This window comes from Notolepis coatsorum (genome assembly GCF_963971535.1).
Source record: "Notolepis coatsorum genome assembly, chromosome: 3".
Lineage (NCBI taxonomy): Eukaryota > Metazoa > Chordata > Actinopteri > Aulopiformes > Paralepididae > Notolepis > Notolepis coatsorum.
Window position 1 is genome coordinate 40,841,996 of NC_140167.1, and position 27,183 is coordinate 40,869,178.

The 27,183-nt window shown below is 41.2% G+C and overlaps 1 protein-coding gene across 1 annotated transcript in view; it reads right to left on the minus strand.

Annotated features, from left to right (window-relative positions):
• Positions 1-17,173: 17,173 nt before the first annotated feature.
• Positions 17,174-27,183, minus strand: part of ivd (isovaleryl-CoA dehydrogenase) — a 32,442-nt gene continuing 22,432 nt past the window's right edge. The window contains exons 8-12 of the mRNA XM_084309376.1: positions 25,517-25,610; positions 24,237-24,318; positions 23,937-24,041; positions 23,476-23,548; positions 17,174-22,702 (exon numbers count right to left, since the gene is read on the minus strand). Of these exons, the coding sequence (XP_084165502.1) occupies positions 22,569-22,702; positions 23,476-23,548; positions 23,937-24,041; positions 24,237-24,318; positions 25,517-25,610 (488 nt within the window). The 3' untranslated portion in view covers positions 17,174-22,568. The remainder of the gene's footprint in view (positions 22,703-23,475; positions 23,549-23,936; positions 24,042-24,236; positions 24,319-25,516; positions 25,611-27,183) is intronic.

The following is a 27,183-nucleotide window of genomic DNA, read 5'->3' on the forward strand; positions in this document are numbered from 1 at the left end:
TTGAAACGAGAAACAAGACATCCAAGACTCAAGATCTGGGACGCTGTCACTTCCTGAAGCTGTCCGCATTGACAACCTTGTAGTGTATAGCTAACTCAGGGTGATTTTCTTAGAATACACAGCACATTTACTCATTAAGAACTACTGGCATTATATGGAGTGAACCTCATTTGGGTGCAAAAGCTCATTCAGAGTCGACACCTAATTTCATTGTTCATGTGCTGCTCCGGAAAGTGTCTCTTGATGACATCCTGGATTCACAGAGGAGCTTGGTTCTTTTGGTCTCAAAGTTTGGGAGAAAGTTGTTCACATGCATAGATTAAGATGTCAAAGACAGATGAACATTTTATGTTAATGTTTAAGGGAGGATAATCCCTTCAAATGAACATGCCATCATAATGGGAAATGTGCCTACCGTCTTCTCCTGACTCCTGAGTCACAATATACTAATTTCCTGTCTGTGCGTTCAGTAGAATGCTATCTGGCAGATTACAGCTTGACTAGCTGGACTGTATCTGCTTCCATTAATTTGTGCTAAGCTAGGCTATCTTGCACGGAGCACAGAGAGGAAATTGGTATCTATCTTCTTATCTGACTCTGGAGAAGATGGTAAGCACATTTCCCATAATGTTGGCATGTTACTTTAAAGGCCCAATCGGTAATTTATTTGACCATATAAAATGTATCTGGCTGTCTATTCTTGGAAGGGTTTGACTTGTAGATGGAAAATCTACCTTTTCTACTTTTATCTCTCATAATCATCATACTGTACTCTGATGAATGTTGATAAACATTACAAATACAGAATTCCCACAGCGTCAAAATGCATTAAATGCTCAGGTTTAGTTGGAATTATCCTTGTATCAAGAACTCAGTATCAAGAAGTCAATTTGAGAATCCCAATCCCATGGTCTGGGGACCCGTTTGGTTACAGATTGTACCTTTAAGTTACACGCCTAGTGGTATAGCAATGCGGATCCACAAGGGGAACCACAGTCTGTTACACTCAAAGAGTTCTATTATATTATAGTTTTCACTTAGCTTCTCAAAACCTCACGTGTCCTCACGTCAGCATTTAACCGTCTGTAGTGTGGTAGTGAAAGGGTTAACCTTCTGTAGTGTGGTTGTGAAAGGGTTAAGCCTTTGTCGTGTCGCAGTGAAAGGTTCCGTGTCTTATAAATGGCCTTTTCCAGTGTTTAGCATTGTTTCCTAGCAATGGGGGTTTGTATCACTCTAATTCAGTTGAGACAATATCCTCCCCCAGTGAACTAAGCTATTCTGATTTTACTCGCTATCCTACGTAGCAAGGAGCTGATCCGCAGTAACGCCCCCTCTATGGTTGTAGCTCAACCATTCGCTCAACAACAGAGCGAGTGGAAATACAGACACTTCCTCAAGCGGGTGCCGACAGAGACAGCAGAGAACGAGCGAGCGAGAGAGAGGGAGAGAGAGATAGAGAGGGGGAGAGAGAGAGAGATAGAGAGGGAGAGAGAGAGATAGAGAGGGGGACACGGAGCAGGAGCTTCTCTCTATCAGGGAAAACACACGCATTTACACACAACCTCCCGACCGCGCGCGTGAACACTTAAGGTAACTAACTTGCATTCAGCGTTTCTCTGATTGGCCACGACGCCCACGTGACCGCGCGCTAGCACACGCCCTTATCGCCGCCTGCCGCTCTGTGTGTTGCAGCGCGGCAGAGCGGCAGAGGTCCCTCCAGTGGCGGCTCTACCACTAGGGGCGCTAGGGCGCCGACCCACCTGCTGGCCACAATATAACGTTATTATCTAAATTAAAAAAACATCGTTTTCATGGGCAGGAAGTGATGTTTTTTTTTATTTTTTCGTATTTCTCGCCCGGGCAAGAAGCGATAGCGCTCTGCGTGCGCGTCACAGTTTGATCGCTGTCTCCGTCACAGCCAATCAGTGCATACGGCGTTGTGCGTTGAAATATGACTATTATGTTGGAATCCGAGCGCGATTTGAAGCGGTCTAGCCAGCAGCGTGTGAACTTCCGTGAAGAATTTCCATAGCCGCATTTTGCGGAGACGCTCTCTGATTGGCCGACGCGATGCCAGTTTTTTTCCATTGCCGCATTTCTCGGGTTGGCTAAGGCTTAGACGAGAGAGAATGCAACTCAGTCGACTCGTCAACAACAACAGTCAGCAACTACACTGAGCTTAGGCACTCTTTCAAAGTTGGTTAAGGTTAGAGTTTGTCTTAGAGCATGGCGATAGAACGCCAGGTAGTTTGCAGGCTGTTCGAGGCGGAAATGGACAAAGACACAGCTCTTGGCTAACTAACAACAAGCTATATTATGGAGGCAGTGTGGAGGGACATGTATGGACAATGGATGGACATCAACACAGGCTGGATGGACAATGCCATGGAGTGGATATACTTTATCAACAAGCCAACAACAAGGTAGATTAGCGATCTTAACTCTAGTTTAATACATGATACGTTGTCTACTGATGCCGCATAACGTTGTAAGCTGCTAGCTGTTAGCTCCGTTAGCTTAGCTGGCCACTTAGTGCATGGAAACGGAGTAACGTTAACGTTTAAACGTTATGTCGAGGTCATACAATACTACAGTCGACATAAGGTTAACGTTACCCCGTTTCCATGAAGTGTTTAAATAGCAGCAATCTTGTTGAAAATGTAACTACTAAAATGCTCTCTCGCTCTCTCTCTCTCTCTCTCTCTCGCTCTCGCTCTCATTTCGCCGCATGTGGGACATAACCACTCAGACAATGAATGGTAACTTGTTTAAAATAACGAGCTTTACAAATGTGTTTATTATTGAATGGATCTGACATCATCTGAGAGAGAGAGAGAGAGCGAGAGAGAGAGAGAGAGCGAGAGAGAGAGAGAGAGAGCTGTGCGTGTTTGTGTTGCTGCTGATGCATAATGAATGAATGGTGAGTTGTTTAAAATGACAACATACATGTGTTAATTATTTGATTTGATTGATCCGAGAGACAGAGAGATCGTCTATGTTTGAATGAATGAATGAATGAGAACTTTATTAACAGATTGCAGAATGGGTACAATACAGTACGGCTCAATACACACAATTGTTAAGGGGATGCAGACCAGAGAAAGACGTTTGTCTTGTTTACATCAGGGTCCCAAATTTTCGATTCATATCGATAGTTTAATAGCTAGCCTTGGCTCGTTTAACAATATGCAAAATATGTGTACAGCCCTGTACTCATACTGAAGTTATTCTTGGTATATAATAGGTCTGATTGTGTAACGAATCGATTCCACGTCGCGCTGTGTGTGAGAGAGAGAAGGAGAGAGGGAGAGATCTGCCTGTGTTTGTAGACGGGCGAGTTTTGTTTCTAACTTTTCTATTTAAATATTGTGTTTCAAGTTGTTAGAGTCTAGACTATACTTTATTTGACTGGTTGTGTGTTGTTGTAGTAACAGCTGAGCGACTCGTTCATAAGAGCCGATTCATTGCAGTGAGCGTGAGTCGAATCGCTCACGTCTTGCCATGAGTGTTGCGTGGTACTGTACTGTACATGTTTGGTATAGCGCCCCTAGTGGCGAAGTACCCAGCGGCCGCTACTGGGTCCCTCGCGGAAATGCGGAAATGTAATGTTATGTTTGAATCGCTAGAATACACAACATATTCCGAATCGCTAGAATACACAACATATTTATCAAAACAACTACCAGATTCACTCATAACGTTATTTTGCGTGACAACACAGCCCAGCTGTCAGAAACTGTACATTGTAATGTTATATAACGCAACGTTATATAATGTTATTTCGCGTTTTTATTCATAACGTCATTTCGCGTGACAACACAGCACAGCTGTCAGAAACTGCACATTGAGGGGGTTTGAATCACTGTACATCAGTGGAGGCTGCTGACCAAATTTTTAGGTGAAGCACAAATTATTATATTATATTATATTATATATTAAATTATATTTTTGAAACATCCCCAACGCTGCAACACCTATTGACGAAGGCGAGCGCCTCTGCCGCGCGCTGCAACACACAGAGCGGCAGGGCGCGTATAAGGGGCGTGCTAGCGCGGTCACGTGGGCGTGTGGCCAATCAGAGAAACGTTGAACGAAACGCTGAACGCAAGTTAGTTACCTTAAGTGTTCACGCCGACCGCGCAGGGCTGGAGCTTCTCCACTCGCATATCACTGTCAAAATATCTTTGACTCCCACGCACGCGCCCGTATTCCGATCCGTGCAATAATATTCACAGGGATATATATTGTCATTTGAAACAAGTTACCAATGCATTGTCCCGTGGGATTATGCCCCCCGCGGTGAAATTAATTAGTATCCCCCTCAATCTCTCTATATCGCTCTCTGTCTGCCTGTCTGCCTCTGTCTGACTGTGGGTGACTGTCACTCAAAGCGCTTATGGGCGGAGCCCAGCCCAAAACAGCTTGAAATCTTGAAGTGGAAAAATGCTGCTTTAGAGTACTTGATACAAAACAATGATTTAAAAAAATTAAATAAACTTTACAGATGTGTTCCATAGACTCACCGGAATTGTGTAAAGTTGCCCAAATACTGAAAGGAATAGCAAGATATGTCCTTCTGTATTGTCGCAGAAGGTTAACCCTTTGGTAGTGAAAGGGTTAAAGGGGAAAACCCAACCTTTAACATAATTATCATATGTTATTATGATATTCTTGTACACTTCAAATAAATGAGTGAGCGCAAACAACTCTAAAGTCAAGACTCTAACCTGTGACGTATCTGTTCTACTGACAACGAAATGGGAGACTGACTTTATGGTCTTAGAATAGTACTGTATTCAGTTCTTCTTAAAATTGTATACATAAACAAACATTTACAGTAGTTAATGTTGATCCATTATAGTTAAACATGATCCATTATCTCAGCAGGGCTGACACTTTGAACCAGCAAATGGGCTCATATTTCAGGACAATCACCCTGAATACGGTTGTCAGTCACCGATTCATTGTCAATGGAGCAAAGAGAAGTGTCTCTCGAGGACATGTCCTTGGTCGATGTAATCCTCTTATTTACTAGCGATTCGACTGTGCTGTAGTGCGTCTACAGTGAGAAGTGTATTCAAACACGATGTGTCACTTTGTTACATCACTATAAAAAGGGTTCCGAAAAAAGGTGGCAACTTTGACAAATGGGATTCAGCCCCGCGTGGGGAAGTGTTATGTCACACAGAGCTTAATGTGACACACTGAGGGGGGAAATATTGAGTTGTATCAAAGTCCAACCAAACAATCATCCACACATCCATCAAGTGTGAGTCAAGAGCAATGGAGACGATGAAACCGGGTCGCTGGATCTGAGGTAGTGAGCTGACGATCCATCATTTTAACAAGCGGCCGTTAGCAGTTCCATAGCGATGGACAGAGCACTTTTCCTCTCACAGATCACTGAAAGAGGGATGAGAGAGAGGTGCTTTATGTAATAGAAAGGAGTGTGATAATTGAGAGCTGGTACGGTAGGAGCTGGAGAGAGAAAAATAGAGAATAATTATTATTAAAGATGTAATTATATACTGGATGTTAAAGGGGCACTTGACCAAAAACAATTTTTGCACATAATCTCACACAGGTCCAAAAACTCTAAAACAGTTTTGCATACATTTGTTGACGTTATTGAGAGTAAGTGAGTTTGAATATGGCCTTCAGTGATGTCATTGGGGACATGAATCCTTGTGTTGTGTTAATTACAGCCCAATGAAATGATAAGGTATGAGTCCCTCGATAACTGTCAAACTAAATTAATGTGTGCAAATTATGTGCAACATAAATCAGCATTGTTTTTTTGTGAAGTGCCCCTTTAAGAATGCATGAATGGCATCTTTCTCTGGCCTAATGTCTAGGATGTGTGCAAGGCGCCTGTTGGGAGGTGATTGACTCGGCCATTAACCTTGTCCCTGGGCTCCGGTGTTGAGGCGCCACAAGAGTGTTAAATGTTAGATCTTTTAGATCAATCCCCCCTGCTCAAGTTCTGTCATTTTGAACCCATTTCCTTTTCATCACTTCTTCCTCATCATCAACCTTTATTTAAAATTCTCGGAGAATCGATTGAGGGTGGCCTCCCTCATTTACAACGATGCCAAGATTACACAGAGGAAAAACACAAGATCAGCAAACAATCAGTTAAAACTAGGGATGCTCGATATTGGCTTTTTTACCGATACCGATATACCGATATTGTCCAACTCTTAATTTCCGATACCGATATCAATCGATACCAATATATGCAGGGTTTCCCCCCCCCAAAAAACGGAATATTTCAGGTAATTAACATCAGAATGTGTTCTTACTTGCTTGCCTGGGTAAATAAAGGTTATAGAAATGTAAAAAAAAAAATTAAACCGATACCGATATTTTCCGATATCACATTTTAATGCCAATATCGGCCGATAATATCGGACATACAGAAATACAACCGTATAAATCAACAAGCAAAACCTGTTAAGCTGTAGGGTCCCCGGGGACCCTGCTGTTTTTATCATAAATCGATCAATACAGACCGTATTAATTAATGTTGTGTTTCTTTTTCAAATGTAGCCAAGAGTAAAGACCTTAACCCTATCAAAACAGCAGTCAACGTGTATACAAGATACAAGATACAAGAGTTTTATTTGTCACGGCATACAGGTATACAGTGAAATGCGGGGGGTCTCGCCCGCAACGATGTGCATAATACAGTAATAATATAATATAAGAGTCCAACCAATAGAGCGACATAGTGCAATAAACAAGTAAACAAAGTAGGCATATCGGTATCTGTACATGAGCTATTTACAGAGCATGCCACAGGTCCTGTGGCAGTGCAGTACACTGTTAGCTTCGGATGAGGCATTGGGTCTTCTTTATGTACACTGCTATACAATGCTATATTATACGATCTCAAGCTATACTATTCTTAAAGTGATCTTTCCTTCTGTAAAGTGTCCATAGTGTGAGCGTGTGCAGCATGAGTGTGTGTGTGCTCATGTTAAAGTGTCTGCTAGTGTGTGAGCGTGTACAGTGTGTGTGTTGTGTGTGTGTTCATGTGTGCTTGTGCGTGGAGAGTTCAGTGTTCAAGGCTCTGATGGCCTGTGGGAAGAAGCTGAGCCTAAGTCTCTCTGTCCTCGTTACTGGTGCTCGCAGGCGTTTGCCTGACCGCAGCAGCATGAACAGGCTGTTGTTGGGGTAGTGAGGGTCTTTCATTATCCTGCAGGCTCTGGATTTGCACCTCTTGTTGTATAGGACCTGCAGGGTTGGTAGTGCAATACCCGTGGTACGCTCGGCTGAGCGCACCACTCTCTGTAGGGCCTTCTTGTCCTGTGCCGTGCTGTTGCCATACCAGGCAGTGATGTTTCCAGTTAAGATGCTCTCTACAGCTCCGGAGTAGAAGGACTGGAGTATCTTCCCAGATACTCTGAACTTCCTTAACTGTCTCAGGTGGTAGAGGCGCTGCTTCGCCTTTTTTACGACTGAGTCTATGTGTGTTGTCCATGTCAGGTCCTCTGAGATGTGGACCCCCAGGTACTTGAAGCTGCTCACCCTGTCCACGGTAGCCCCGTTTATCCTCAGTGGTGTGTGTGTCTCCTGCTGTCTCCTCCTAAAATCCACGATCAGCTCCTTGGTTTTACCAATGTTCAGGAGCAGGCTGTTGTCCTGGCATCAGTGTTCCAGTACCTCAACCTCCTCCCGGTAGGCCTTCTCGTTGTTGTCCGAGATCAGCCCCACCACCACGTGTCGTCCGCAAACTTCACTATGGAGTTGGAGCTGAACTTGGCCACACAGTCGTGTGTGTAAAGTGAGTACAGCAGGGGGCTCAGAACACAGCCCTGGGGGACCTGATGCTCAGGGTGATGGTGTTGGAGGTCTGACCCCCCACCCTGACCGCCTGGGGTCTTTCACTCAGAAAGTCCAGTATCCAGGCGCTCAGAGCGGAGCTCAGACCCAGCTCGGTCAGCTTGTCCACCAGTCTGGTGGGGACTATGGTGTTGAACGCTGAGCTGTAGTCAATGAACAACAGTCTCACATAGCCCCCCTTCCGGCGGTCAAGGTGAGAGAGGGTGCTGTGCAGTACTTGGGAGACCGCATCGTCAGTGGACCTGTTTGGCCTGTATGCAAATTGCATAGGGTCCATATCACTGGGGAGGGAGGCACAAATGTGATCCTTGACCAGCCTCTCGAAACATTTCATGGCCACAGAGGTGAGTGCCACCGGTCTGTAGTCATTGAGACATGTTGGGGAGGGTTTCTTCGGTACAGGGATGATGGTAGACATCTTGAAGCAGGCAGGGACCACTGACTCCGCCAGGGATTGATTAAATATGGCGGTGAACACAGGGGCTAGCTGGTTGGCACAGGACTTAAGTATGCGTCCTGTTATACCATCTGGGCCAGCAGCTTTTTTGGTGTTCACCTGCATAAATGCTCTTCTCACACTGTGTTCCGTCAATGAGAGAGCGTCCCCGCCCACCCGCGGTTGCCCCCGCCCCCTCCACAACAGCCGGCGCGCCAGTGACGTCACTAGCCGTTGAGCTAGCGGCACCACTGTCTACACCAAACCGAGCGTAGAAAGAGTTGAGTTTGTCCGCAAGAGAGGCGTCATCGCTCCCCATTGAGGGGGCGCTGACTTTGTAGTCAGTTATTGTCCTCAGTCCCCGCCATAAGCCTCTTGTGTCGTTTTGTGCCATTTGTGTCTCCAGTTTATCAGCATGTATATTTTCAGCACTACGTTTGTTTACCGATGTTTTTAAGATTTACAGAAAATAAGAATTTATCGAAGAAATGCTAATTATATCTCTCTTTCATCATAAAACCGTGAGGAAATGACTAAATCCTGATTTAACACTGCCATTGGAAATAGGAGCTTTTTCCCTATCCATAGATGTATGATTTGGCCATAATAAGGTCAAGGTCAAATGTTTTATGTATAATTCAAATGGATTATTTATAATGTATTACTGTATCTACAAATCCTTCTGTTTAATCATCTTCCCTTTATTAATTTGCTTACATTTTTTGTACACTTGATCTCAAGAAGGTGCTGAATGACCTAGCCTGTTTTGTCATAGTCACGGCTAGAGCCTTCCTCACCCCTCCTCCTTCCACACCATTAAGGCGGAAGCCTTCCTCACCCCTCATCCTCTCACACCCTTATATGGGCAGCATCCAACCCCAGGATTCCCACGCTGCCAGTGGGACACTAATTGACACGGCTGTGAGGGATTCCCTCGTCAGCGAACTACTACTTCAGCCCACAGATCCTGCTCTACCCCCGTCGCAGTGTTAACCTAACTTCCTAGGTACGACAACGAACCCTAGCCTTGCTACTCTATCCTTGTTGAAATACCATGTCCTAATCTTGTTCTCTCTGTGCCCAGGACCACCGCTCTGGTACACCTCCCACCTGGACGCCCGTGCTGCACAAGGAGTGCACCTGCTCTCGTCCATTGCACATTCTTGTACCTGTTGCACATTCTGATGTTGTAAACCTGTCTGCTTGGGGGTAAACATTAAAGCCAACCTAAAACGCTCCATTCTCTCTCCTCTTGTGTTCTGCTATTGGGCTCCGCCAAACCCTGCCCTAACATGTTTCAGTTGTGAGGAGGGTGAAACAAACCAAAAACAAGAACAATGAGTACAGAACAATGTGAAAGAAGAAAACCATGTGGGATGACCGAGAGGAACCATCAGACTGGACCTGGCCGGGTATTTTGGATGGCAGAGAGAGGGAGGGGCACCACCTGAGATCAACAAATGGGGCAAGTTAAAACACACACTACAGGCACTACAATATCATCAAAAAAATATTTGGTAACTATGTTTTACAAATTGAGTATTGAGGTGATCAAGAAGTGTTTTTGTTTTTAAATTCACGTTACAAAAAAGCACCATATGTGTCAACGTTTAGATAAAACCTATGCAATATCAGACACCAAAATATAATTTAATAAGTACTCAGACACCATTGTGTCAGACTGTCTTGGCTCAATACGTGATATTTCATTGCTATTATAATCTATATCCGTGGGAAGGCAAAAGTGTCCTTTTCATATAATAAATATGTAATACTATGTTGATACTATATAATATGTAGTAGTAATACTATACATATGTAATACTTATCAAGTCAAGTCCATCATTCCAGTGATGTCGGAGGCAATATGGGGCTTATCACTTGTCACTATGATGGATTGTAATGTAGTACCAGAGAGGCCTATAGCATACAGCCAAGTTTCAAGTTTTTGTTTTATTTTGTCACATGTAAGGCACATGAAAAGCTTGGTTATGTATGACCCTCCTGAGATTGTGCTTCATTCTTGTAAAAAGTCTTTGATTATTCTCTAAGAGCTTTGGCTCTCAAAATTATTGTGGTTTTGTTTTGTTTTCTGCCTTATCTCTCTGCTCTGAGGGGATGGCAGCCTTGGCTGTGCAGCTGTCCCATAAGAGAAAATGTATTAATGTCATTCAAACTGAATTTTAGTTCAACCAGGAACATCCATGTACTATTGAGATGTAAATCCTGATCTACAGTCTAATAGCGACCTTCTTCTTTTTTAAAGTTAATTTGGGAAGTCTGTTTTGATTTTGATCCCATTCCAAACACTGGCTCGGAAGGTGGAATTTACAGCAGCTACATGTTTTTACATTTCAACCCCCCCCCCCCCCCCCCCCTGCCGCTGTTCACTCTGCAGACAAAACAAAGTGCATGCTGTTTTTCTCTGGTACTGCAGGACAACAGCAATGTTTTTTAGGTTTGTCAAATGTGTTTGTTTTGAATATTGATCTTAGACCCTGATTATCTGATTTCTCAGTCCCTACTAGGGTCTGCAGTTTTGTTTGTACATATGTTATAGATGGATTAATGCTAGCCATTGCAAACTGGTTCACCAGTAGCTGAACCTTCACTTGCAACCTTGCAAACACACTGGAAATTATATTTTTCGCAAGATACTGCCCTGTTTCAAGGAGTTTCCACCTTGACCACCCAGAGAGCTCTCAGGACACTGAGGGCGGAATCCAGAAAGAATGGATTGCGGATGAGATCCTAGCGCAGACACGCCCATATGTGTGCAGTTTGCTCCTGCTCTGCTCCAGTGCAGTTTGCTCGCGGAGCAGTCTGCACCTGACAGCACTGTTGTCAGATATCAGGAAGGGGAAAAATAGACCCAGAATGAAGCAAGCGTCTGCTCCACGGTCTGCTCGTAGCTGTTTAGCGGGAGGCATTTGGACCTTCGCCGTGGTCCTCTTGAGGCCATTCCACCTCCATTGCCAATCCAAACTGCCACAGTTGGATGTCCCAACTGTGCTCACAGACTGGGATAGGAGATGCCAAATGTGTTGCTTGGCTGCAGGTGTCGTGTTCTTGTTCAGTTGGGCAAGATGTGTTTGGACCTCATCCGTCAGGTCCTCCAAGTCGCGATCCAGATGCCAAATGTGTTTATTTTGTTTATTTCATCATTGCATTCGTTTGTCATCCCCAAATAAAAAAAATTTAGCAGACCTGTCCATAGTGCAGAATCCTTATACCGAATTTAGGCATTGTGCCATGGTGAAGATATTTTATAATTAACAAATCTTTTGAGTGAGCAAGTTGTATTTAATGTTTAGTTAGGATAATAGAACCTGCATTATAATATACTCCAGAATACACTTTTCATTGGCCGTGTTTCCAGCTCCTCATGGACCCGACGAAACATTATAAATTAAAAGTTTATTCTGGAGCATATGCGTGTGCAGTGGTACAATAGTTTTCGCTTGGTGGTACAATTGGAACGTGAGTGCAATCAATCATTATAATAATAATAATCTTTATTTATATAGCACCTTTCATACAAGGATTGCAGTTCAAAGTGCTTTATATAATGAATACATAATAAAACAAGCAGCAAGAGAATGCATAACACAAATAAAAGTTGCAGCATGATGCAAAATCAAAATCTCGTTTCAAAATCAATAACGGCGACAACATTGGGAAAGCCGACAATGTTAAATAATAAATGTGGCTGGCTCAATATCATCCTTGATTTCATCCAGTAGATCAAGGATTGCTTGAGCTGGCAACCTGTGTCTCTGCATGATTTTAGTCTCACTTAAATAAAAAAGGTGATATTCTCCTTTGAAATATTCTTTCACAGGCACGCCTGGCATTACGATGCCTGCGTCTGGCAACAATTACTGCTGCCATGATCACCTGTGACGCTGGCATGATGCCCCTTTATAGCGCTTAGGGCTTTGCGCTTAGTTACCACCATGTCTCTGTGAAGATGGTAGGTGCGTCGCGTTAACTGCTCGGTGCAATCTGCACCAGGCTTTGTGGATTGGGAGCGTTTTTGGACGAGGCTCATTTGCATAGAAAGGGGAACATGTTCCACCCATATTACCTCATTTAACACGCTAATTACACCGGACGAAATGCTGACGGAACGCAGTTACCACCTCATTTCACCCGTTGCTCCTCCTCTGTGGATAGCAAACTCATGTGTTTCAGCGCTATTTGCACCGGCTTTGCGTCGGAAAAAGCTCCGCAAACCCTTTGTGGATTCCGCCGTGAGTAAGCTAAACACTGCCTGTAAATGAGATGAGGGTGAAATAGCGCTTCTCTCCAGCAGTGGCATGCCAATCACCCCTACCCATCTTTCGAGGTGATATGGATGAATCCCACTGATGGGTTGCCAGAGTCACCTGTTTCCTGTCATTCCTGGGGCACATGCTGTCATCATTAATTGTTCTGTTGATTCGTGCGAATCATTTTGTTTGTTGTTTGTCAGGTTCAGAAGAGCCCCCAGGGTTTTAGTTCTCCCTCTAGTGCCCCTAGTTAGGAACTAGTGCGTAACAGTGCTGTGCCTTTTGACTGTTTGATGTAATAAAGTATTGTGTTTTGTGGGCAGCAGTTGTTAGTATTTGATCATTTTTAACAGTATTCTACATTTCAATTACAGGTTAAGTTCTTGTTTTATAATTTTAGGTTATATTCTAAACAGTGTTTTTTTTAATAGTATTCTACATTCAAATTACAGGTTAAGTTCTTGTTTTGGTACAGTATTTAGCCATTTGTAAGGTTTTGGTTGTTTTACATTGTTTGATTGATTGATTACATGATTAAAAAAAAAATGTATCCACTTTTTCTCCTATTTTTTCTATTTTTCTCCCATCCCAATTTAGCCGTGCCAATTCTCCCCTCCCCTGTCTTGATCGTTGCTTGCATATGCCCCCCACTGGCCGGTTGTAGGGAGGATAGAAGCCCATCGCATGTCCCCTCCGATACATGTGTAGGCAGCCAGTCGCATCTTTTCACCTGCCAGCGCGGACTCTCATTTGGCGAGGAGTAACGTGTGGGAGGCTCACACTGCCCCTGCCATTTTCCTGTCTCTGCTGTGCAGGCGCCCCAACCGACCTGTAGGAGTCGCTGTTTACAACGTCCAGATTACCACCCATCGACTTCCCACCCACTAACTCTGCCAATTGAGTTAGTATGACGGCCGGCCCAAGCCGGAGGCAACGCCGACAGCCGGATTCGATACCGGTGTCTCATGCGTTGGTGACGAGTGCAATGTCCGCTGCGCCACCCAGCCGCATGATTTTTATTTCTGTAATGATAACATTTTATAGTTATTTTGTATCAAGTTTATTGATCAATAGGATGGAATGTGGTCGAAAATATTATATGTGTCATCCTATTACATCCTTTGTACAGCTTACTGGGCATACATTCTCTAGCGTACAGACAGAATGTTTTGTCTGTCTCTCACAAGAAAATTTCTTCATTCTTACTGTATAAAATTAGCTCAGGGTTACTCTGGGTTTCACTTCACATAGCCAGAGTAATTTTCAAGTACCTTGGAATCTCTGACATAGCTAGAGAAATAGCCAGACACCATCTCATGACTGTGCATTTCCACATTGTTCTCTTAGAAATGCCTGACATGACCAAACGTCTTTCTTCTTTGTAACCTTGTGTCTTACAGTATAAAGCCTCTGGGCTCACTTCGCAGATTGGCTTCCGCTCTCTGTATCGAACTGAGACTCTGTGGCCACAGAAATAAACTACCGGTATGTTCTTTTTTATACAATTTGACTCATCTGAATTTCTACAGTTTACTGTCTTGGCTCATTTAAAATATTCCACAACATGTATAAGGGCGTATAACATTATGATCAAAGCCCATTTTTTGGGGGGTTGATACTATTTGTTACACAGATTTGGTGCAAAATGTAACCATTTTGACCACTTGAGACTTGAGAATTGATAAACATGGTAAAAAATCCCTTCAAAATAACACATTAAGACACCAAGACCTTGAGGAAAACCATAAATGTGGGATGTACGAATCAGGGATCTAGGTGAAAAGTCACAAGCGAAAACAGGAAGAGAAACACCGCCTAATTAATTGAAGTCTATGAGAAAACAGAGCTTTTCTTTTGTACACAGTTTACCAAAATCACTCCTAATCACTCATTTATGAACGGATCTTTATGAAATTTGAACATGTACTACATAATACTTCAGGCTATGGATCTCTGGGTTTTAAAGCCTCCAGCCATTCTGGGGAAATACTACTTCTGGACTACTAACTACTACAGAAAAACGTGAGTAACAAGTTTTTCTACAACTCAAGTTCAGACCAATGTTACTCTATTTCATTAGCACTAAAGGTGGGTTTACCTTATTGTACCAGAAACTTCAGAATGTCACCTTTCAAAAGAGACCAGGCTCATGCATGTGGTATAAGTATAAAGTATAGTATTTTGGTTTGCAAAGAAAGTATGCAGTCCTCAAAAACGAAAACGAAAATGGCCAATTTTGGGGGCGCCTGGAGGATCATGATAGTCACAACATCTCTTCATTGGTTGTTTGTTAGTTTTAGAATAGGTTTTAAGATGTTTTACTGATTACTTTTAAAGCACAGTTAGGGCTAGCGCCTAGAGTAGTTACATGTCTGATCTCTTAACCCTTGTGCGCAGTCTCAGATCCTTGGCTGGGGCCTTTTTGGCTCTTCCAAAGTCGAGACTCAATAAAGGTGACAAGGCTTTTGCCATTAGGGCAACCAGAGTTTGCAATGATCTACCCGAGGACCAGAGGCTTGTAGAATCAGTATAATCTTTTAAATCACTTCTAAAAACCTATTTTCATATGTGATTGAATTCATTATTTATTAAGCTTTGCTGCTCCATTGATGTTTTTTTACCTTATTTTAAAAGGTGCTATATAAAAAAACGTATTATTGATGGCAAGAGAATAAACGATGCCTTGCACAAAATGGTATTTGATTTCCTCATCTCTCTGGCATTTATTGAGTCTTGCTTGCTGCCAATAAAAGTGTCAATTCATATGAAAATGCTTCTGATAATGAAACACATTTTCATTTGACTCAGAAATAAGTTGTCAAAGATAAAACATACTAAATAATACTACAGTATAAAAGCACTGTATATATTAGACATACAACCATATAAAGACAAATTATATATTAAGACAATAATATTAGATAAATTATATTGGACATATTACAATGTCCTGCAGAAACCTTGTATCATAAAATGTTATCAAAAAAGAAAACTTCTCCTCAAAGCCCATGTATCTTTTCTGACGTCTTACAATGCATTATCATTGTTTTAACTTGGTCACTGGGTTCTGTGATTTACTTCATGTGCCAAAACAGTGGTAGCTGTCAATCACATTAGAAAAGGCAAAAGTGATCTCCATGCACTCTGCAAAGACACCAAAAATATTATAATTGGACAGTGCTTTCAAAGCACATGCTACCTATTTCAAGGGCTTTAATAACATCTGTATTTTCTTCTTATTTTTTTCATTATTATATTCGTATTTATTTTAGTCTTATTGACTACCTAAATGTTTATTGTTTACTGCGAGTGATCTGTAGTGCCGAATTTCCCTCAGGATAAATAAAGGATTTCTATTCTATTCTATACCTTCTATGTAAAATATCATGTTTGTGCTGTTCACGTCTGTGTTTGCCATTAATGTTCCATGATACCTCTGTTGATTTACCATTGTACTTGTGCATCAGTAGACGTGTGTTTGATGATTGCCTACGCCTGAAATCTGCTATCTTAATAATAACTGCTTTTAATTTTTTTTTTTTATGTATGCTCAATCTCATTTTCATAAGACAGAAGTGCTTCTTGGTAATCAGGTTTTACAGGCTAACATTGTTATCTCCATTATTATTATTTTCTGTGTGCCACATAATAATGATTGAATTTACCTGATGCCGTCAAGTATAGCCTATATTACATTTCTATTTGCATAGTCAGTCAGAAGCATAATGCAAATTATGGGGGCCAGGGGAGAGGGGGTGGGGGGGCTTGGCCCCCCTGAATGACCCTTGAGTCACCCTGAAAGAAACGATGATCCATAGTACTGGGTCACACATTTCTTTATATAAAATTAAGAAAAACTGGTACTTGAATGTAACATTTGAAGGTGTTTATCAAAGTCCAGTCAGACAATTCACAAATTGAAAGAAATACAATATTTAATTGAGCAATTCATGTAAATACAATTATTTTGGGATCAAGGCGGTCTCTTTTTATTTATACTTTATCAATCAATTATTCCTCTTCATTTGACCACACATTGATTCTTAACCACATAGAAGACGGGCCACAAACGGCTGCACAGGGACCAACTCCAGTTGTAATGACGATGCCTACAGTATAGGAACCAGACCAGAGGAAAACTCACGGCTCTCTCGTCACCTATTAGCATATATATTTATTTAAGTTTAAGCCAGCCAGGAAAATAACTGGTAGTTACCACCAGCCGACAACCCCCCATGTGGATTATATGAGAGGCTGAGCCCACAGGTGGATGCTGGGAGTGCAAAAACATTCATGAGTGGCATTAGAGCAGCAGCAGTGACAAGCACAGACAGCAGCAGATAACGTAGCACAGCTCAATGAGCAGCAGAATGGGCAGGTAAGCTTGGCGGATTACGTAAATAGGCCCATTTAGGTGCAAGCATTCATGTGATAACCTGACGGCAGTAATTACGTTAAAAAACCTTTTGTTATTCTGAAAACCTAGAACAGAGTTCTTTTTAGGATGCAATTGTGCTTGTTGGAAAACAGTGAAGTTTAAAGATACAGGCAACTGCAATGGTGATGATTAGGGCAAGGCATACAAATGCTGTAAATCAAAACACATTCCAGTCCAGTAATGCAAAATTTAAATTCTTTATTCTATGCAACAAAACAAACAACCATCATTGGTACATACAGCAAAAAGTCAAAGTCCTTTAGAAGATAAAGAGACAAGTAAATCTCAAAACCCCACTCAATGTCAGTTTTAGTTGGTATTCAACCGCTGAACGTTTGCTCCCAAAGATGAACAAACAAGTTTCTAATAAAAAATCTCTAGGGGGATATATATTATATTAGACATCAAAAACAGCACTATTCATAGTATTCCATTACTTCATCACTGCAGACGGCATGGTAGGCAAACAGCAGGTGATTGCAATCAATTAACAGGTAAATATAATTCTTGACAACCGTGGCCAATAAACTGTTTATGATATTGCGCCATATTGGAAGGAAATACATGACACATGAGAATACTACGAATTATTGCCTTTCTAATGAAAAGGTTTCCATTCATGGAAGTTCATTTCTACACAGATCAACACCACAGGTAAATCAATCCAAGTTATATACAAAAGAAAAAACACATTTACAATGGGCGATGACAAAGTACAAATACATGGTACAGTGTGCTGTTATGCATTAATCAGCCAGTATCAGAGTGCATAGATAATGCGAATACTTCACATATCCAGGATCCACCGCCAAAAAAGGCCAACGCTTAGTAACAAGAAGCAAATATATCAATAATATAAATGTGTGTAATGCTTTGGAAGGCTATGACTGTCAATAGGATAGTTATTTATTAGATTACTAAAATAAAATGTTCAGAAAGTATTGTAAGGTAAGAACATTATAGACTTACAATCTTGAGCGATGAAAGATTCTCTGCAGAATAATGTTCTTCAGTTCAAGATGAAATGCCAACATGGCATCAGTGTGATGTTTCAAAAGGAACAGTCAGAGGCATGAAAAAGCACCAGCACCATGACACACACGCACAACTCAAACATATCCATTGTTATATGCTTGTGAACAAAATGTAGCATTTTACATTTTACATGCTAGTGGTAACTTCCATCACATACTTTGATGTCACAAGTATAAAACAATAGCAGCATGGCATTGGTAATGAAAAGTAGTCATAGTCATGTAGTCATTCTTAAACAAGTGAAATGTGGAGGGAGTAGGCTGTTGTAGCTAGAGTATAGCTTTGGTGTCAAACTTACGAGTGTTTAAGACGGCAACCAATTACTAAATTTTAATCCAAATACCGTTGGTCTAATTACACAAGAAGCTGTACAGGTCTGATGTGTACCATCGTGTACAAAAGAAGATCAAATGCTTCCAGGCTGCAATTTTATTCCTTTACCACAAGATAAAATATGACTAAACATAGATCTGCTGGGAACAGGCAAATTCGTGGGAGATCCTTCTAAATGTGGGCAGTCGTGAGAATAGCCAGAGTCTATTCATTAACCAGCAAGCAGCTGGCATGTAGAGTAAACTAGTGGCTTGTGAATAAGGAGGGTGGCGTTTCTCCGTTTCGATGTACCTTAACGTTTCATGAAGGTTTCTAAGGTATACCTTTCAAAAGCAGCTTGTTTCTCTGCAAGTGTTTCCCAGACTATACCTCAACAGTTCCCTAAGGGACTCCCTCAAAGGTACATCTAGGTAGGTAGCGCTGTCCTTCACTGCTGAAAAGTGTTCAAATCATCTAACATCAATCTAATATTGCAGAAAAGGAAAAAATGCCAACTAACAACCATCTATTTAAGAGTCAAGACGAGACCTTGTGATAGTTTCAATAAATATTAGGCTATAAATAATTTAATAAAGAGCATCAATCTGCACATACAAGCCATAGTCTGGGACTTCTTTTAAGTTCAGGAAAAAGGAAACATCAATAGGCATTTGGTGAAATAATCTCTTCTTATTGAAACTAAGGTCTAATGTTAATCTGTCTTTGGCCTGGAAGATATAGGCAAAGCAGAACTACTGATTCCCGCTGCAAAAATGATCAGAGATGAATTAGTCTGTGGAAATTGATCATGATTAATTCTATACCGGGTATGCAATGCCATTTTAACCTGGGTCAATAATGTGAAGAGACAACTGGATAGAAGAATACAGAGCATTTAACAGCTGCCCAGCAAACATAATGTGGTGGCAAACATTCCCCACTCCAGCAACACTAATGACATGACTGAGGTGTATGACTGCTGTTTTCCTTCACTCGCCCCTTGTCCAGAGGAACAGAAGGCCTTATCATAATACTATAGAGGGCTCACTTATAGGAAGTCAGGAAATTAAGGGGACAGGGCTATGGAAGAAGCGAAGAGAACACACCCTAGTTTGTCTGCTGGTGAACAGTGACGGGCACCAGCAGAGGGAATAATACCTCATTATTTCAGTTCTAGTCATTTATGGATGGCTTTTTATAATTTGCATAGGCTAATGCACGTTACTTAAGATAGCCTAAATGCAATAATATTATATAGGCCTCATCATGATGTGCTCTGCACAGAAACAGTCTTAATCATTCATTTTCATGAAGTTAATATTAAACTAATGATGTAATTTGTGCATGTAGTAGGCTAGTAGATGCGCACTGTAGTGCAAATGTCGATTTGAAAAGCATAACGTTGGCCTAATAAGGCTAAAGCGCGTTGCTAAGGGACAGCTACTAGTAACTCAGAACACCCTTTTAAAAAGGTATACCTTAGTAAGGAGGCTCTGGGAAACAGCTGGACAGCTAAAGGATGACCTAAAGGTAGACCATACGATGCACATAGTGCTAGGGAGGCTCTGGGAAACAGCTCGACAGCTAAAGGATGACCTAAAGGTAGACCATACGATGCACATAGTGCTAGGGAGGCTCTGGGAAACAGCTGGACAGCTAAAGGATGACCTAAAGGTAGACCATACGATGCACATAGTGCTAGGGAGGCTCTGGGAAACAGCTCGACAGCTAAAGGATGACCTAAAGGTAGACCTTACGATGCACATAGTGCTAGGGAGGCTCTGGGAAATGAAGCCCAGAGCCAGTGTTGCTGGTAGGGCGGTCACTTTTTGTTCAGAGTTCAAACTATCATTGGAAGATGGTGAAATGTTAAATAAATAGTCATACTGTAATGATGGAGGGCAGTTGGCCCTTCCATCTATTTCACAATCTCACTAAAAGCTGTGTGCCTTTTGTTAAAAAAGGTTTAAAAAAAAAAAAAAAAAAAAAAAAAAAAAAGAGGAACATTACATAAATGTTTGATTTAGTGCGAGCAAGTTACGTTTGACCTTGTATTAATTTGAACAAGTGACAGCACTAGTTGGTGGTGATGGAATGGAGACCACCAGACAGACAGCTACCACTTTGAAATCAAGTGATGACCTTTTTTTGCTGTATCATTACAGATACTATATACGAATAATCATATTTTCCTATTCACTTCTGGTTTAATAAATACAAAGGTGTATTGTTATTGTTGTCATGAACTGAATAGACTGCAGAAGTCATAATCCACTTATAGTCCAGTCATTATATGAAAAAACCTAGGACAAATTGCAACAGTAGCAAACTCAATTGATTTTGTATCCTCATTATGTCCTTAGTGAGGGAAAAAAAGTCCCCAGGAATCCCATCATGGGAAAGTTTTGAAAACAACCTATATATATTCATATCGAAAAATGCCTGTTATAACATAGTGGTGAAAACTTTACTTTTAGATATCAATATAAAAACTCACAAGCTGATTACACACACAAAGACAAGAAAAAAAGTCAATCACAACTTCATTGAATTATTCTGTTTACTCATGCAAATCACACATTATCTTATTTGATATGCACCAATTAGCATACACGCCAGAACTAATCAAAACATTTGATAAAGAATTTTTTTTCTTCTTGGAATATTAGTAGATAGGCTCTGTGGAGCTCAGTCCACGAGGATGGGGCTCAAGGGTTTATGTCCGTGGGGATAGGTCCATGGAGATGGGTTTTTTTATAATAGGCGGAAACTACATATTTGTACAGCATGCAAAACACTACATGATTCTTGCACAAAACTACATGGGCTTAACATAAATTTGGTATGTCTGTATAGGGGAGGCTTGTAGGTACCCATGTAACCAATTTCCATTAACATATATTGAGGTAGAAGGCCAAGGGACCATTTGAAAAATGGTGATGGCCATATTTCCCTCCCCAAAAAAATCGTCTTAACTTTGAATAATTAGGTATGTAGCCCCCTTTCCAATGAGGTAACATGACATGGTTGGTCTCATTGGAAACCCGAGGTTGTCTAGAATCAAATGGTATCTTTACTTTTGAGCTAGCTCAAAATCTGAACGCGTCACAATCTCTGAAAGACAGTGTCGTCAGTGATCCTGCCAGCAATCAAGTACATTGAAAAAAAACACATTTCCCATGATGGGATTCCTTGGGACTTTTTTTCTCTCACTAAAGACATATTGAGGATACAAAATCAGTTGAGTTTGCTAATGTTGCAATTTGTCCTAGGTTTAGCCTAATTCTGGCCTATAATGACTGGACTATTAGTCCTGCTCCCTGGTTCAAAATACCTTCAATTTAACATTGTGCAAATGTGTCTCAAATAATACTGATCTTCCTATAGTAAGGATTTTGAATATGTTGTAAAATAAATGCAACTACTGCAGAAGTTCCAAGGAGTCACCAGTCACATTTAAATATGAACAACTAACCCACTTGCTAGGTTAGCTCATCTTCAGTTTGAAATACCTTTATCTAGGAGTGCTTGAACCAGGGGGCCAAATTGAATGTCACCTCTGCAGTCTATTGAATTTGAATTTAATCAATTAATCTATAAAGTAAGCATCAGATATCCAAATTCATAACAGATGAGGGCTGAATAATATATCGATTTATACTGAAAGAAAATATCAGTATATCATATCATCAATCTGTATTGCAAAGGCTGTGTTTTTTTCTGTAACACATATTTCATGAATGGGATGACACAATTCCTGAATCAGTAATGTGATAAGACACCCCTTCCACAATCCCAGATATACTGTGTAACAGAGGAAATTCCAGTGAGAGATATTCTAACAATATACCATCTTCCAGCAATTCAAAGCGTTTCAAAAACCTTAATTAATGGAGACTTTTGAACACTGGACATATCACGGCTGCAAAATCAGTCAGAACAATTGTACGATATTTCAATCATATTGTTCAGCTCTATAACAGATCTCGTCTATCGACAGAATACAGATCTATAAATGAATAATGGCTGGTTTCCTGAACGGAACATAGTAGCACTCAGTAGTCAAAATACATATAGCATGACCAATAAAATCGATCCTAGGTAACTATAGTGCTAACATATTTTATTTAGAGAACTCAACCATGTTCATTCTGACTATAGCAACTCATGTAAGGCCCTTGGTGTGTGTGTGATCCATGTGTCGAGCGTGTTCTTCTTGTCCCAGCTCTGCCTACTTGTACATGGCGTTGAAGGCTCGGCCGATAATGAGTCTGCGCACCTCACTGGTGCCGGCACCGATCTCGTACAGCTTGGCGTCTCGTAGGAAACGGCCCATTGGATAGTCGTTGATGTAGCCGTTCCCGCCTGCAGAGGAAATTAGGTTGTGAACACTGCTGTCACGATACCAATAATACCAAATTATTAAGGCTGAGACGATATGCCATTTGGAAGAATCGATAAATCGGGACAGAATTATTGATAAATATTATATTTACATTTTTATTATTTAAACAAATTTATATTTTGCAGCAATTCTTTGTCGTTGCCGCCATCTTTAGTGTTGCAGATTTCCCCATTCAAAACTACCACAGTGATCCTTCTCATTTTATAGTCGGTGGTCTCTGGATGTGATGGAGGAGTGCACTGCATATTGAATGCACAGTGCAGAGTTGCAATTAAACTGAATTTACATGAAATGGGGATGTTTTAACTAAAACATGCCACAATACCTAGTATAATATATATATATTTTTTACACATGCAATGTATCGATTTCACGCAGTTATCGATAAGTGGTCTCAGCCTTACAAATTAATGAAATGATTAGAGAAAAATTCAGGGATCTATTTCTCTCTCTTAGTATCGGTGTATCTACTGTGCTGCTGACATGGATCATTACTTTACAATTTAACTGCAGTTTAACCTACTCTGTGTGAAAATAGCATACCTGCTAAAACATTGTATAGCCTGACTGCGGTACAGTGACCAGTTAAATTTTATGTTAGCCGTTACACGGCCCAAAGAAGAACAGAGATCTCCTGCGTTGATACAACCCGTTACGGTCCTCACATCATCACCTTCCCTTCAAGTCATCCCTGGTGCGTTTACCTTAGCATACAGAGTCGCTTGGCACTCACCCAAACACTGAATGCCATCCAGGGCAACCTGAGTGGCGTTCTCAGCACAATACAGGATCACTCCGGCACAGTCCTGCGAAAGACACAAATCAATATGCGTACTGTTTGCAGAGGCAAAAGAAAATCTACCACCTAGGGACTTGCTCAGCAAAAAAAGGAAAGCGAGGAAAACAGGATACCGATTAGAGGAAAGTCAGATTCATGTGAAGTGGAGAGATGGTCGAAGAGAATAACGGGCTTCTCCGCACGTGTAGCATCAGTACTTAAAGAGATGAACGTATCGAGTTTATGAATCAAAGAATCAAGAATAAAAAATGTGAAAAGGACATGAGGTGAATGACGTCTGATGAAATGGGATTACTCCATCTCTTCTGAGTTGCACTATGAGGACACATACACAACTTTCTCAGATTACATTAAATTAGGAAAATATAGTAGTGAAAAATGAAGTGTCCACTCACCATGGAGCTAATGTGTCCTTTGTCACACGCTCTGGCCACGTTGTACGCATACTGCCGACACGAGCTGAGTCTGGTGTACATGTCGGCCATCTTGCCTTGCATCAGCTGCCAGGGTAGAAAGAAAGGACATGGATACGTACATTTAAGAAAGGGCCACTTTAATAGTCAAAATTATATCTTAATATACTGTGGCTATCGAATATTGTAAACCTGAAGGATGATGAACAATGTATAAGTGTGTCCATTTCACAAGGGAAAACCACTTTAGTTGTACTACATAGTGATGACCGAAGTTCCAACCTGAAAGTGTCCAATTTTCTGTCCGAAGGCTTCTCTGATGTGCAGGTAGGGGACAGCGAAGTCCAACACTGCCTGCATGATACTGGACCAGAGATACTGACGTCAGTGACTAACAGTACTAACAAAACACTTCCAAGTGGCAGCATGTAAGATCATGAATAAAGTAAAGAAAAGGTCCATCACAGTAAAGAAAAGGTCCGTCACAGTAAAGAAAAGGTCCATCACAGTAAAGAAAAGGTCCGTCACAGTAGGGCTGGGCGATAAAACGATAACTATCGCGATATATTTTAATAATCAATATCGATTGATAATAAAAAAAAAAATCAATAAATTTTTTTTGTGTGACCTGCAACAGAGCAGTTTTAATACCAGAGACAGTGCACAGACTTGTATTTCTTGCCTGCAACTTAAAGTAATGGCTTTGCTTGTCCAAATGACAATACTGATCAAATTGAGATTTACCTTTCTCTTGTCCATTTATTTTGTTTGCCATCTAATTTAAAATACAGTTTGAAACCGTCTGTAGAGCAGAGCTAGAGCTAGTCTCCAGTCGCGAGTCACGGTGCACATGTGCGGTGGTTTGTCCACCAAAAAAGCGTCAAAAGATAAGAAACTAGCACAGCCAGAACTACTCAACTCCCCTGGAGCCACAACCAGCAGAGAAGCCGGTTTCAAACCAGCTGCAGCCTGAGAACTGGAGTGTGAGGGGCTGTAACACTAAAAATGGCGGCAACGACAAAGAATTGCTGCAAAATAAACGTATACATTTTTTTTTTTTTTAATACTTATAACAATATCGATAATTATAGATATCGAGTGATATATCGTTATCGATATCATGATATAATTTTTGGCCATATCGCCCAGCATCACAGTAAAGAAAAGGTCCATCACAGTAAAGAAAAGGTCCATCACAGTAAAGAAAAGGTCTGTCACAGGAGTATGCAACTCTTTGAGGAAAATAGTAACTGAATGGATTATGATGAATATAAAAAATTAAAAGGGTGCCATCTGCAATATTTCTGATTGTTTTAGAATAAGGACCATGTAGACCAGACCACAGACAATTACGTGGAATAAGCATGTTAACTTAATGATCAAGTCTAAATGGCCCTCAGTGATGACAGCCTGTTGGATTGAGGACTATTTAGACTCAATCATTACGTGCTCATTTCACATAATTGTCCATAGTTGAGTCCAACAGGTCCTCATTCCAAAACTATGAAAAATCTTGCACATAAACATGGGGATGGTGTAGGTTAAGGTACAGACGGCCTTACCCAATAGGTCCCGCTGACAGAACGAGTCTCTCCAGGTCGAGACCGCTCATCATCACATATACACCTTTATTCAGAGGACCGAGGATGTTCTCCGCTAAAAACAAACAGGGAATATATCTACCATCAAAGAGTACTCATGCTAAATACCAGCAAATAACTAACATAAATATCTAAAGTGACACTGTAGCGCTGCTACATGTAGCCTCCTCTTTTATTCACATGCACACAAGTGAGTGTGCACACGCACAGTGATAAGGATGCTGTGGTGAGGAGATTTCCCCACCGATTAATAAATTAATGACTTATTACATATTAACACATTCAGTGCCACGCCCCTTTGACCATATTAGGGCTACCGTGCCAATAAGGAAGTCAATGGGAGGTCGGGGAAATTTGCGAAGGCTTAAACTATATCTTAAATTATGGCTATGGGTCTAAAACACCCCTCGCTTATCAATGACTTGCAGTCAACATGTACGAAACGTAGGGGTGGACGGTATGGTCTAAAATTTATATCACGGTATAATTTGAAGCATAGACGGTAACGGTATATATCACGGTATCAGTGTTTCCGTTAGAATAAATTTTTTTGCCTGATAGGCAGGCTATATAAAGAATGACATCCTCAAGGCATGTAGATTTATAATATTTTAACTTAAAACTAGGTTACTTTTGCGTATAAAGTCATTATATTCCAAATAAAATAAGTCCCGAGTCCGTGCTGCTCCCATTGCAAACAGCGGGCTGGATGCTGGATTTAGCTAGAAGCATATGTAGCTGCAGAGCCGCAGAGCCAGCGGCGCTTTCAGGTCTGGTCACAGCTTTCAGCCGTTGGGTGGGGGGGCGCTGTTGAGCGGGCCTGTGAGACCTGAAAGCGCCGCTGGCTCTGCGGCTCTGCAGCTGCATGCTATTCGCAAATCCATTGCTGCAGCCGTCCTCCCGTCCCGTCCTCTCGTCATCATAACACTACACGCATATCATAATGTTTACAGCAAACTGTAGTTGATCACCAGGTATGTTTTATTAACGTAGAATAATTCATATAAGAAAAACGATAGGGACATCTCTTACCTTTCTCCACTGGTTAAAAATGCCAGGAACTGAAATTGAAACTTGCTGTGCGCCGCGGTGATATGTGTTTATTATGAAATGACAATTGCGTGTTGACACGCCCACTGCGCGAAGCCTCCTAAATAACTTTTTCCAGTTTGCACATATCTATTATCTATGACTAATTCTATCTATTTTTAGGGGCAAATGCGATTGAAATAGTCGCGCTGTGGTTACATGACGTCATTGCTATTTTAGAGCTGCACTACCGGTTACACGGTATAGTCAATTCATACCATAGAGCAAATTAATACCGTTTATACCGTCCACCCCTAACGAAACGGATTGTTTTTTCATTGGTACATTTCCGTTTATGCCATTTTGAATAAGAGTATAGTTTGAGATTTCTAGTAATTCCAGAGAAATTCAGCGATAATAGCTCTTTAGTGGAATACACAAAACACGTCATTTTTCGGCTGATTTATGAATAGTTTTCAAATAAACGCTAGATTATCGATAGTATGCATGTACTTATGCATGCTAGAGAAGCGGGCTGAAAAATCGATTATCCATGCCGTGCTTAGCGCTAACGTTACACACACACACGTTGTGATCGC